This window comes from Ambystoma mexicanum, chromosome 4q, assembly GCF_040938575.1.
Source record: "Ambystoma mexicanum isolate Mex_15411 chromosome 4q, UKY_AmexF1_1, whole genome shotgun sequence".
Taxonomy (NCBI): Eukaryota; Metazoa; Chordata; class Amphibia; order Caudata; family Ambystomatidae; genus Ambystoma; species Ambystoma mexicanum.
Genome location: NC_090928.1, coordinates 576,295,118 through 576,308,789, shown reverse-complemented (window position 1 = coordinate 576,308,789; position 13,672 = coordinate 576,295,118). Strand labels below are relative to the sequence as shown.

At 44.0% G+C, this 13,672-nt stretch overlaps 1 protein-coding gene across 5 annotated transcripts in view; it reads right to left on the bottom strand.

The window, feature by feature from the left end:
• The window catches only part of LOC138467840 (protein-L-isoaspartate(D-aspartate) O-methyltransferase), a 735,278-nt gene that overhangs the window by 684,244 nt on the left and 37,362 nt on the right, over nucleotides 1–13,672 (bottom strand). The window contains exon 2 of one of the 5 annotated variants that reach the window (XM_069608121.1): nucleotides 9,161–9,240. The exons of the other annotated variants lie outside the window; for them this stretch is intronic. Within the exon in view, the coding sequence (XP_069464222.1) occupies nucleotides 9,161–9,212 (52 nt within the window). The 5' untranslated portion in view covers nucleotides 9,213–9,240. The remainder of the gene's footprint in view (nucleotides 1–9,160; nucleotides 9,241–13,672) is intronic. 5 annotated transcript variants of the gene reach the window in all.

Below are 13,672 nucleotides of genomic sequence, written 5' to 3'. Positions count from 1 at the left end.
AAGTGCTCCACCACTTTGCCTCTCCCTAGAGTCTTACTTCGGTCCTCCCTTATGGTTAGCCGGTCCTAGGCACCTCTAGATTTTTGAAAATACTAAGAGCCCCACGAGTTGAATAGTCCACTGCAATTATAGAGTTATCCTAAGAAAGACAGTCGGAATTGAACTATCAAGTGCTAAGAAAAACACTATAGTAAATGTACACTGCGAGATCAATGACCCTAGAAGGCAGAGGAAGGGGAGGAGTCTAGCTGCAACAACTTTGCTGAAGACTAGAGCAATGGCAGTGTTGATGCAGAACTGCTGACTGCTGTGCAAGGTGCGTTTCCTTATTCTTTCCAGGGCTTCTTGGTGCGGCTGGGTTCCCTTGGCACCCAAAGATTCTCCCAGACTTCCTACAGGTTTGCCCATTGTGCTCGATTTTTCCTCCATAAAGGTTGCACCTGTTGTCTAAGTTAATTGACCATCCTTCCTTGTCCTTGATTTTCAAATTGTGGGTGTGAAAAGCTTTAACTCTTTTCGGGCTGGCTGTGCCCGTTTTATTCCTACCTTGGGTCTGCGTCTGGAGGAGTCATGGTGAAGGCCGGTAGAGACACTAAGCTGATCCATCTTTTCTGTATTCCGGGCCTGGGCAGTGCCAGGGTGCTGATGATTTCTGGCCCATCATTATTTTACTGACTACATACATTTTGTAAAGTGCTATAAAAAAAATGAATAGGGTATCACTGATGACAACTGCTTAACACCAAACACTGCTCAAGGAAAACAGACAGCAGTCCTCAACCGACTGCCAAATTTGAAACACTATATTTCGCATTACCTTTCAACTTACAGACACAGCCCAAAGAGGGAAGAGTAATAAGGTCCACATGCTCCATAACGAGGTTCTACACACACGCCAGAATGGGCCAGATTTCTCACTACAACAAACCGGATCACAAGACACAACCAGAATCAATGAAACAAAAAAACATACCCTTATCACAAAGGACTTGCACGCCACACAAGCCACACAAACTATCCTGCGGCCTGGCAGGCAAACACTTGCTAGAAGAACTCAACCTAGTAAGTCACCTACCAAAACAGTTCACAGAGGAACCAGACAAAGAAGAAAAGTCTCATCATACCCCCAGGTCCAATAAGGAACAGAAACAGAGGACAAGGATGCACAGTGATGTTAAGGGAACCACCCACAGGACCATATGCCTGATTAGGGAAGGGATTCACAGCCAGAAAAAGATGTACTGCAAAACAATGTCAACCTCCTGCATACCAACTGGGAAGGTAAAAAGGAGGAATCACTTTGGTGCATACACAGATAATCAGTGGCATAGCAGCACTATAACGGCACATACTAATATCCCAGACTAATTCACTCTTCATCCACTTACCCTCAAAACTGTTTAACAAATATATCATTCCTGCCAATACAAAGGCATCTCTTTCACAAAATATTTCAACATCTGGTTTGCAGGAGAAAATTCAACCAGGTGCTCCAAAAAAAGGACTAGTCTCACCATGGACAAAAGGTGAAAGTGGCAACAGAATCAGGCAGGCATACTTTGTATACAATTTTCTGCATACGCCAGCTTAATTCCTACAACCCCATCAATCCATGTACTGTGGTGAGACCACCGCATAGTACCCGTGGTGATCAGTGCACCTGCTTGCAAGGTCCCAATTCAAATAACCATATCACAAGGAGAAATTGGAATCTCATGGGGGGGGGGGGGGGCGCGGCGGACGTAAAACAAAAAAAAAGGTATATATATATTATATATATATAGACTTATCCCCGTCTAATATTTTTAGCTGCTGTAGCACGACCAGAGCCTTTTATTGTTTTTTCCTATTATTTTCTTGTAGTCCTTTTGCCTTTCTAATCTTTGCAGTTCCACATGCTCTTCTACGCTGTTTTCCAGTTGCCCCTTTTTGATTTGTACACTTGTACTAATAGTTGCTTCCATCTTCCCTCTACATTTCTTATCCCTTGTTTCCCCCAGCCCATGTTAGAATTATGACCATGGGCATTCTTTATATCCCCTCTTTTTTTCTGGCTAACCATGGACCGTGTGATTTCATATGTGTCAATGCTGCCATTCTGGCTTTGCAAGTTTGCACACTTCGAAGTTGCTATATACTTTTTTAATAACGGAGATACTTTGCAATTTCAGATTCTGTCATTTTGGCCCGGAATATTTGCACACTATTATGCTGCTATGCGCACTTGCACTTTATTCCATCTTTAACTGGGGCCAGAATGTTGTTTCCTGCATGTTTATATCGCAACCTTGTCCTTTACATATGCGCCTTATTATGCTGCTACAATTGCTTGCACTTTATTCCATTTGTCAGAATGTTGCAGTCTGCATTTTTACATATGTTGATATCGTCACCTTGGCCTTGCATTTCTGCACATCATTTTGCTGTTACAATTGTTTGCACTTGCACTTTATTTTCATCGCATTGGTATTAGAAAGCCATACCTATGTCTAGCCATGATCTACATATTTGTGATATGTTCCTCTTCCAATATGGGGTTGTGATACGGTGCATTTATATTTCTATTCAATCTCATAGATGGGTTTCTTTCAGCTTTGCTAATTGTGGGCGGCAATACCATTCATTCTACTGTATACATATTATGATTTATGTTTTTTATCAATATTGTAAATTATATTGGTGGAACTATGGAACCATGGGTTTGCCTGGCATGGAATGTGTGGTTCAGATTACACGTCATGTACACTTTGACATGACATGCGTCCAGTGCATTAATCACTGTTGTGCCTTCTGGCTCACATTGCCGATTATCTGTGCCTTTCTATTCCATCATGGCAGCTGCTTATTCCATTTTTCCAGGCACCCATTGAGCTCCATTGAAATAGCGAAAGGACTACACTTGACAAACTACTAATGTGCTCCGGTCCTCTGTCTCTTCATGTGATCAAGCACTCAGCTGAGTGTGAAACGGGCTGTGTGTGGGTCGCGCTCACGGGCGTCCTGCCTCTGTTTTTGCTACTGCCTTCCAGCCGTATTCTTTACTTGTTTTTTTATTATGACATATTACATTTTTTCAGACCTATACTTTATTGTGAGCTGTGCCCTTTTGTCTTCATTGACTATGGCCTTTTAATCGGCCACGGAGAGTGCAGTTCACTTTTTCCTCTTTTCTGCTAATATATATATAAATATATATAATATCCTGGTTATGAAGAGCAGCACCATATCACAGGCTCCAAGAGGAACACAGACACAGCACACAGTTGGATCATGTATCCTCTAGACATCCCAACAACTATGAAACCATGTAATCAAAAGAGAAAAAATAAAAATAAAATAAAAAGAAGATTGTTCATCCCAAACCATTAAGAAAAGAAAAAAAAAACTCTTAAGTGAAACAATCATGGAGCGAACAAGACAGCATGTCAATGACAGATCCAACACGGTAAAGCCAAAGAAACTAAACTGAACACATCCAAACTGAAGCTCACCCACAGAAAGATATTCAAAACCATAAATAAGATGGGCCATTCTAACTCCTACAGCAAAAGGCTGACAGCATGCCCAAAACTATGAAATTTCACCACTGGCCGTTTTGAAAAGCAAGTCAAGATTATCTGCCAAGGAACAGAAGCAGCACTACCATTGGGAAAGCCCAAATCCCTCCCAACGCACATCAACTCCCTTGTTTAACCAAAACCAAATGAATCACCAAAGTGGAATCCTCCAGACCCGGGGAAGGAAAGCAGCGCAGGCTTGCCAACTGACCCCAGTCTATCAAACATACCATTCCCAGCAAAAATCCGGGAAACCTAGTTTTCTTGTCTAAAGACCAATAAGATGAACAGAAATAAGGGTATGACCCATCTAGGATAGCTTAAACAGGTGTAAAATGTTACAAGCTGCTAGCCAAGCATAAAATGTCACTCTTCACCTCAGTTCTACACTTCCACGCAGCATACTATTTCTGCTCACCAAGAGTCTATTCTTTGCCAATCTCTAGCCAAAGTGCACACATTGAGGCTTGGCCTAAAGATCAACACGAATGCAAAATAATCACCTCTGCTTTCATATTCCTAGACATCTTGAAAGCATTCAAAGGAAAGCATGAATCACAGAAAGACCTTTGATGGACAGGGCACAAACCCTCAAACCATGAACACAGAGGTTAAGAAATACTTCTACCACTTACCTCCTTCGGGAGGAACACCCTTCTTCACTTATCCACTTATAAGCTTAGCCATCATATTCCTGGCCTTGACAGAAGGCCAACAGCCTTTCTAGGCATTCCTAATCACTGCGCTAAGAAATAACAATGGATTCAGAACACAGCCATAAGACTACTACTCAAACTCGACAGGTGGGAACATTGCACTAGCTCTAAGATCTCAGTGAAGAAAAGAATACATTTTTAAAGAACTCTGAAATGCAGAGTGAAATTCATCCCATGCCGACAAATAAAACTCTTGAGCTCCAGCAACAGCTTTACCCTTAAGACCCTATGATACATCAAACAAACAAGAGGATCAACAGAGAAAATATGCAAGTTACAGCCAAAATGGAATTTGCACAATCCACAAACACTTTGTGTTCTGGTAAACACTAAGGACCAGCCTTTTTGACACAGCGTAAACCAACTTTGACACAGCGTAAACCTACCAGGGGGCCATGATTAAGTTCCAATTGGACTACACACCAAACGGGCACCACTACAACAGCAGAAGCTAAAGATATCAAGCCAACTTGGCAATCCACACGAGAAACACCCTCTGCTCTCAATGTTACTGGACTCGCAGGCTTGCATAGCTATGTGCCACCATTATAACAGCACACAGCCAGTGAACCGAATCATATCGAGCGAGCCTCAAAATGTGTCCTCACCACTAGCCAATGGCAAGTGAGGATTTACTCTTAGCGAGCAAGAAATGGGGTTCTGAATGTATGCGGACAATAGAGAGGGGGCAGGGCAGAGAGAGGTTTAGGCCCGGTTAGCATCTTCCAGATGACATTTTTACCCCTGCACTAATCTACACATTAAGAAACCGGTGTCCTATTTTTTTTGTCAAAGTAAATTACGTGACAATTTAATTAAAGAAAATTACTTTGGGGCTATATATATATATATATATATATATATACACACACACAAACACATATACATATATTTTTTTTTTTTAAAGTGGAAAAATGTATGTCGGGAAGGGGATATAGGTCGAGAACCCCTCCTCCGACCCCATTAATTTAAAAAAACAATAGCGTATTGTCGAAGTAAATAACCACATTGTAATTTACTTTAGCAAGAGAATATAGGGCCCAAGGAACCGCCATTATGGAATAACATTCCAAGAGCATAAATAGACACCAAACTACTTTCCATCTTTCAGCACTACAAAATGGGCAAGACAAGTATACCAAGATGCTACCTTCGGCAACACAACCCACTGGAGAAGGGTATCACACCTACCAACCAGGCAATCTCACATGGGTGGGGCTGCCTCTCAGAACTGAATTCAACCCTGCTGCAGCTCTGCTCCTAAGGGGTCCCAGTGTAGTTTTATGGTCAATTTATTTTATTTTTATAAAATCAGATCTCCCACTGCAATTTTTATGCATCATACATGGATTTCACAACAGGACTGCAGATATTGAATCTCCTAGTGCCCGAATAATGACACTACATAGGGATTTGCCTCAAGCCGTCCCTACAGCGAGCTCTCCTCTGGGACAAGTCACTACACAGTCCCAAAAGTTATCAACACTATCCGGGGTGCTACAAGACATTTAATCTCCTCACAATTACGGTAGCCCAAGGTTGTACCAGTGAGAGAAGGTAAAAGGGGAGCACGATTGAAAAGAAAGGACGTTCCAAATCACCCACCAAGACCTCCAGTAACTTCGAACCGCTACAATGCATAAAACAAGCCATGTTGCGGATCAATTTGCTATGCAATTCTGTAGGTTTGCTAATTAAATTGGCACTTGTGTAGCAAAGTTACCCATTTCAGGTACCCTGTTCAATGAAAGCACAGCTCGGCCTGCATTCCTCTCTTGCCTTCAGAGCACTCTCCACCCTCTTTTCTTTGTTCACTGCAAGTTCAAAAGGGGCTAATGGAGAGAGAGAGAGAGTGCAGCAACAATCACCCCTTTCACTCATGTGCCAAAAAGCCTGTGTGGGAGTGCTATGCATATTTTATTTTTCAAATAATTGCAAACCAGAAATAATCGGGATAATACTGTTATTAAGCTAACTGTATCCTGTCTGCCAAAGACAAGTAGGTGTTATTTTTTTTTAATGCTTTCAATTCCTTTTAAAAAAAATGTAATAGGTTACATAATGCATAATTATAGTATTGCTACGGTAAAACACTATTGTCTCCATGCTTTACAGTGAAGTGTATCTAAATCTCAGTGCCAACTAGATTTCATTTGATTGGGGACGATGTATCATATTGACGAGTGGACCCTTTTAATGTTCCTGACCACACGGCCAAATGCTTTGACAGCAAACCTAGTCCTGTGGCCTGCTGCTTACAACTGGTGCTCAACCCAGGAGCTGATACCATATTCATTGACATTCTATCTTGTCATGTTGGTTTATACCCGCTACCCAAAAGTGAGAAGGCTACAAACTACAATATTGTGCCTAGTTTGCCCAGTTCCCTGCCTGCTATGCCATCCACTCTGCTTAGTCTTTTACATAATTAATACACAAAGCTAACTTGATATTTACTTAAAGCAGCAATCAATAGTTTCAGCCAGTCTGTCCATCTACAGACCTACTGCAAAACTGTACACTGTAGTTGTCCTCCAGAGCTCACTTTGCTCTACGATTATGATTGCATTATATATTTGCACCTGCAGTAGAGAGCTGGCCAAACTGTTTTAAGAGCCGTTTTATCTTATCTCTTTATTTGTATGCATTCATGCAGCTAACCTTTTTACAGACACTCATCCAGGGCTCACAAAGTATTTTCGCCCACTCGCATAGTCGAGTAGATTTTAAGAAGGGACAGTACCATTTGCAGAAGACGTTGAAAACTTTAATTTAAACTTCACTTTGTTTCCAGTAAATGTCAGATAAAAGTTTCACTGTGCATAGCTGGCCTTTGGGTGGCAGCAGCCTGCCAAACTAAAGAGGGTCTGTGGTGACATGCACCATTTTACAGAAAATTTGCAAGGCCTGACTTATCTCACTAATGTCTTACTTTGAGGGTATACAAAACTGCGTATTGTTGCCCATTTTATATCTTGGGTACAAGTATCTTCTGGTGGCATTAAAAACATTAGTACAAAATTGCTAATCAAATGGGTTGGTTGACTAATCAAGAAAATATGAATTCGCAAACTCTGCTAATCAATTTTTGAAAACTAATTGATGCCTTGCGCTACATTCATTTTTTTTATACATACCGAGTCACTTGCACACAACAAATATACACCTTCAGACATCAGCATTTAACCTCAGTTTGCCCAATAATTAAGCCAACCTCCCACTTTTACATCAACCAGAGCACAAAGGGAACATGCATATGGCAGCAGAGCATCTCTCTCTCGCTCATATTCCTCCCCCACCCGGATATACTGCACTACCACCTCAAACCTTCCTCCTGTGCTTCTATTTCAGTTGTGCCACGTTTAGTGGCGCTAGCACCGCCATAAGGCCAAAGCAATTGCTACAGTATAGGAAGGGAGCTGCGAACATGAATATCTGGTTGACATGGCAAAGGGCAATGCTTGTGGTATGAATCCGTAGAAATACAATTTGTTGGTTTACTAAATATAATTTGTTTTTTTTATGCTTTTCACCATATCTAATATGTGGGTCAATCGTGAGTGCTGCAGTATTGCACATGTTTCCTCGGTCAACAGTGATAATAGTAAGCCTGTCCTTTCTTGCCCCAGGTGTGGTCCAATAAACTTTTGAGCTCTGCTAATGTCACAACCCTAAGCGCAAACTGTGGCTACCAGCTGAGGAGTCACCATTAGCACTGGGGGACTGCCTGCTGACTGATGCTACATATTGGGCACCGGGAAGAGGAGCAGCCCCGAGCCCTGCAATCCACAGAAAAGAACTGTGACCTGTTAACCGCTTTGCAGTAATCAAAGAGTTTGGGAAACACGCACATGCAGGGTTCGACATTGCTTGGAGCAATTTAGCTCCTGCTTCTAGCATAGGAGAGCCTGGTTAGCATAAAACCAATAGCTACCAGGGGCTACTTTTGGCTCCAGAGGCCAACCGTTGCCTTACAAATCATCCATATGTAACATTACCTTGGAGTGTTTGAGAATGCCAATAAGAATTAGGACATCTCTAATACACATTTAAACATAATAGATCATACAGAATGGCCGAAATGTAAAGTGTGCATCTCATAGGTTGTATTTGCAGTGCGGTGTGCACTTGCTTCCAGTTCCCCAGTGGCAGCTCCTGCTGACTGGCTGATACCCGACACCCTGCATTGAGTTTATGCTCTACAAACAAAATGGCAGTGTGGTAAACCATGTTTCACAAACACAGTACATTCCTCTGTCACATGACCAGTGTCGCTACCCACTCACGACCACCATCAGCAATGCATCAGGTTGGCTATCTGTATTATACTAACATCACCAGCTCAGACAAAATGGCACCAGTCACCTAAAATCCTAGGATAATTACTACTGATCTTCCATTAAAGCACTGGAACACTGAGTGGAGTTTGGAGCTTACAGCCATGCGAGCATAATGGCTAAACAAATCCACAAGGCTACCAGAATGGTCTAGACCAGGACTTACAAAAGATTTTATTTTCCGTTCAGAAATGTTACTTTTAACTAGTCTCGCTTTCCCACTTAGCACACTACCCCTCCCTTTTTTGCCATACAACCACTCGTACCATAACCCCTTTCCATCCATGACACTTCTACCACCCACTCTCCCCACCCTCACCAGTCACCCTTCCTTACCTCTACCCTACCTAAGCTCCCTCCCCCTCCATGCCCTTCATCCACCTTAAATACTAGTAACATCTAGCTTGAGAAAGAAGACAATCCCATCACAACCTCCCTTGCAGCTAATCTCAACACACTACATCTTAAGAGTGCCATAAACATAGCTAGCCACACTCAACTGAATTTTCTGTTCGATAATAAATTCACAGTTTGCTCCTGGATATATTACTTATCAATTCCATTCTCAAGCTTTGCTGAGGCACCATCAAGTGTGGAACCATCCTTAGGACACTTGACCATGTACAAGCCCTGGAAAAAAAGAACAAACATATTAGAAGAACAAGTTACTTATCAACTGAAACATTCTTTTGACTGGATGTTCCTCCCACGTATTCCTCATCTTATGATAAATCGTTATCTCCAGCTTCGCTGCTTGGGAAAAAACTTCTCGGCAGAGGGCGCTGTGCTCGAGGTCATGGCGTCGATTGTCCCTCAACAGACTCAATACTCTGTCGACGTCACCGATGGTATAAATGGCTCGAGCCGCGCCCGTTGCTTCAGTTCTGTTTTTTCGATGAACATATAGGAGGAACACCCAGGCGTGCCCCATGACAGATACATTCTTCGTGAGAGGAAAGTGTAAGAAAACGTAAACTGTACTGCGGGGTAGGATGGGAGCGTCGATGAGGAATACGTGGGAGGAACATCCAGTCGAAAGAACGTTACAGTTGGTAAGTAACTTGTTCTTCGAATGGATTGTGTCCTCCCACGTATTCCTAATCTTATGATAGACTCCCATAGCAGTGGCAATTTTGGAGGTGGGAGTACTAATTACAGTTTTCATGGACCGAATGCAGAACTGCCTTGGCAAATAACCCCTCATTGGAGGAGGCAGTAGCCAAGCAATAATGCTTGATAAAAGTATGCATTGTTTTCCAAGTTGCAGCTGAACAAATATCTGCTGCCGGGACTCCCCTCTTTAGAGCCGCAGAAGTAGCCATTCCCCTTGTAGAATGGGCTCAAAGCCCATCTGGTGGGTCTTTTCCCACCAATCTGTAGCATTCAATTATGGGCAAAATGATCCAGCGGGATATGGTTTGTTTTGTTACTGATGAGCCCAGTTTATGACCAGTATAACCCACAAACACTTGGTCATCTTGTTGTAATTTAGACATACTCGAGATGTAAAAACTAAGAGCCCTCTTGGGATCTAGTCTATGCAGTCTCTCCTCTTCCTTGCCCAAATGAGGACCACAAAATGTTGGTATTTTTTGTGACAAATGGAAGTCCGAAACTACCTTTGGTAAAAAGGAAGGTTAAAAAAAACAGTATATGGTGGTTTACATGAGGGAGCCTGAAGTTCACTAACCATGCGGGCCGATGATAGGGCCTCAAGAAGGACAGTTCGAGTTTTAGAAGCCTCAATGGACAGGAGTGCAGAGGCTCAAAAGGTATTCAAGTCAAAAATGTTAGTACTAAATTTAAATCCCAAGTTGGGACATGAAAAGGTACTGGAGGGTATACGTTAGTAAGCCCTTTTAAGAATTGAATGATTAATGGTATTTTGAAATATGAAACCTCTTCCGAGGTGCGCTTGAAAATGGACAGTGCAGCAAGGTATCCTTTGATTGTTCCTATCTGGAGCCCCAGATTGGCTAGATGTAATAGAAAAGAGAGCACTACTGGAGTGCCACATTGAAAAGGGTCCACATCCTTATCTTTGCACCAGTTACTAAACCTGTTCCAGCGACATCGGTACAAAGATTTTGTTGCTAGCCTTCTGGCCGAAAGCAAGACTTCCATTACGTCATCCGGAAGATCCCAATCCTTGTATCTCAACCTCTCAGAAACCATGCGTGAAGGTTGAGTGTCTTGACCTCTGGATGGAGAACCCGACCTTCCTCTTGCGAGAGAAGATCCTCTCTTTGTGGAAGACGTATTGGAGGGCAGATAGACATGTCTAGAAGGTCCGGGTACCACGTCGTGCTGGCCCAATCCGGGGCAATTAGGATCATGGTTTTCCTGAACTTTCTCAACCTCCTGATTACTTGAGGAATCACGGGGACTGGGGGGGAAACACGTACAGCAGTGGAAACTTCCACTCCACTACGAATGCGTCTCCCAGACCTCCTCTTTGAGGAAATTCCCTTGAGCAGTACTGATCGCGCTTCCTGTTGATCGCGGTGGCGAACATATCCACTTGAGGGGTTCCCCAAAGGGCAAAGATCTCCAGAAGGACTTCCTGAGCCAGCTCCCACTCGAGAGACCGTGCTCTGCCTGCTCAGAGCGTCTGCCGCCGTGTTCTTCTCTCCGGCTTGGTGAATTGCCGATAGAGAGATTCCTTCTCGTATTGCCCAGAACCATAGTTGCATTGCCTCTCTGCACGGTGGTAGTGACCCTACTCCTCCTCTTTTGTTGAGGTAGTACATGGCCACCGTGTTGTCCGTCATTATCAGGCCATTCTTTCCATGTACAGAGGGCAGAAAGGCCTTCAGCGCTTGTCTGATTGCCCTCAGCTCCAAAAGGTTGATGTGTAGTTTGGACTCTGACGGAGACCAACAACCGCTGATTGTCAGATCGTTGGTGTGTGCTCCCCACCCCGTGAGTGAGGTGTCCGTCACTACTGTTATCTCCGGATATGGTTGCCAAAAAGATTCTCCCTTAAGAATGTTGTCGTTGCAAGCCCACCATAGAAGATCCTGAGCAACTGCGCTCGGAACTTGCAAAAGATCCGACATATTCCCTGAGAACTGGGACCACTGAGTTCTGAGTGCCCATTGAAGGGATCTCATTCTCAGCCTGGCCTCTGGCACTAGGAAAATGCAGGATGCCATGAGGCCGAGCAACCTGAGAAAATCAAAGGCCGGTAGACGTTGGGCATTCTGGAACTTCGTTACCATCTGCTGGATGTGGAGAGCTCTCACTTCGGGAGGCGAGGCTTTTCCCGAGGAAGTATCCAAGACTACTCCGATAAACTGGAGCTTTTGGGATGGTATCATATGGGACTTCTTGAAATTGAGGAAGAGGCCCAATTTGTGGAGAAAGTGTCAAGTGATCGAAAGATGTTCCAGAGCTTGTTTTGGAGAACTTGCTCTGATCAACCGGTCGTCCAGGTAGGGGTAGATGTGAATACACCCTCTCCTGAGACTCGCTGCCACACCCGCCAACAGTTTGGTGAAAACCCTCGGGGCAGAGGTCAACCCGAATGGCAGAACCCGAAACCGATAATGAGAGTTGCCAATCGCGAACCTCAGGCACTTTCTGTGCTTTGGATGGATTGGCACATGAAAGTAAGCATCCTGAAGATCCAATGATACCAACCAATCTTGGAGTTGGAGAGCCTGAAGGATCTGAGAAAGAGTGACCATCTTGAACTTGTCCTTCCTGAGGAACTTGAACAAGTTCCTTACGTCCAAGATGGGTCTCAGTCCTCTGTCCTTTTTGGGGATGAGAAAATATGGGGAGTACCAACCCCTGTTCCTCTCCGCTACAGGTACCTGTTCTATGGCAGCTTTCTCTAGCAGGGTTAAAATTTCCTGCAATAGGAGCGGGTCTGGAGTTTTTACAGAGTTGGCTCCCGGTGGATGATTCTAAGGCCTTTTTTGGAAGGGGAGACAGTAACCTTGATCTACTGTTTCCAGTGCCCAAGCATCTGAGGTAATGCCCCGCCATTCCTTCAGATGCTGAGAGATCCTGCCTCCCACTGGTGTTTTGTGCAACAAGGTCTCAGAGGGATTTGGAGGCGGCTGCAGGAGTGGCTGAGGATAAAGATGCCGTTCCCGAGGCTAACTTTGCACCTCTTCCTTGTGCACCACGAGGGAAATTTCTTTTGCCCCTTTGAGAAGCCTGTCCTCTTCCTCTACCAAATGAGTAGTAACGAAAAGAACGACCCCTCGAGGAAGATGAGCCGGAATAGGGTTTTAGAGGCTGGCGCATGGAGGCACTAAGCGATTTAGCTGCCGCTTTCGAGGTCTGAAGTTTTTCTAGGCTTTCATTAGCCTTACTGCCAAACAGCCTCAAGCCATCAAAGGGCATGTTGAGGAGTCTGGCTTGCATGTCTGGTGCAAACCCGGACTTCCTCAACCACGCAAATCTGCGTAGCACAATGCTTGCAGCCATGGATCTGCTGATACTATCAGCAGTATCCTGTCCAGACTGGAGACATTCGCCCATTGCCTCCTTCCAGTCTTTGACTATATTCAGGAAGCCTTCCCTTTCCTCGCCTTCCGGAATATGCTCAGCCGCCGCCGAAATACAGTCCCACAGGGTATGGGTAAACCTGGCCAGGGTACAGGTGACATTTGTCGATTTAAGGGCCATACTGCCTGAAGTGAAAACTTTACGTGCCCAGGCATCAACTTTTTTATCCTCTCTATCTGGAGAATTAGTGGGATATGCTGTTTGCTTTGATGTGGATGCTGCCTGAATAACTAGACTTTCTGGAGTCGGATGCCCGTTTAAGTATTCAGGATCTGTACCAGCTGGTCTGTATTTCTTGGGGAAATTACTATCTGCAGCAGCAATGCTCTCAGGCTTTTCCCAGTTTTTCTCCACCCTCCTCTGAAGAGCCCTGTGAAAGGGGAGAACTGGATCTTTTTGAGGATCTGAGAATTATATCCGACTGTAACGCTCACCGGATTCCCGTAGAGGCGCCGGTCTTGACTGGGCGTATACCGTATCTTCAAAGGTGATGTCTAACACACGGCTGGCTCTTTGGGCTGGACCTCTGTGCACTGTATGT